The 495-nt window shown below is 41.4% G+C and overlaps 1 protein-coding gene across 1 annotated transcript in view; it reads left to right on the top strand.

Moving 5' to 3' along the window:
- The first annotated feature begins 240 nt into the window (after nt 1-240).
- The window catches only part of LOC144445336 (short transient receptor potential channel 4-like), a 37,469-nt gene continuing 37,214 nt past the window's right edge, over nt 241-495 (top strand). The window contains exon 1 of the mRNA XM_078134874.1: nt 241-415. Within this exon, the coding sequence (XP_077991000.1) occupies nt 241-415 (175 nt within the window). The remainder of the gene's footprint in view (nt 416-495) is intronic.

The raw sequence follows: 495 nt of genomic DNA, 5'->3' as shown, positions 1-495 counted from the left end.
TAGCCGTCATCATACACGTAATCACTTACATACAATCGCTCCGACTACACTATCACGTACAGTTGAGATATCCTCTCTGCTGAAATGACAAACGGACTCTCCATTCATCTCAGAATACGTGACAGTTGATTTGGAATGCACATTTACTACGCTATTTGAGGGATGTTGTGTTTGCTGACACTTTAACGTTCCATTTCGTCTGCACTTATTACGCATCCTTGTTCCGCCGCCAAAAGCATAATGTCTTTCATACGCAAGGACTATTCCGTAGAAAAGTTGTTCCTATCTGCCGCTGAAAGAGGTGACAAGAAAGCTATTATCTATGCGTTGGAGAATGGACGTCGATTTAATGTCAACTGTAAAGACTCCGAAGGTAGGACAGCTTTAGTGCTGGCAATTCAGAATGGAAGTACAGGTGAGTTTTCAATTTCATGAATTCTCAATACAGCTTACCTATGATGTTGAAAACAGCTCGTCTTGATGGGACAACATTCA

The sequence above is a fragment of the Glandiceps talaboti genome, chromosome 14, assembly GCF_964340395.1.
Source record: "Glandiceps talaboti chromosome 14, keGlaTala1.1, whole genome shotgun sequence".
NCBI classification, from domain to species: domain Eukaryota; kingdom Metazoa; phylum Hemichordata; class Enteropneusta; family Spengelidae; genus Glandiceps; species Glandiceps talaboti.
The sequence above is the reverse complement of the archived record's forward strand: the minus strand, read 5'-3'. Positions and strand labels throughout refer to the sequence as shown.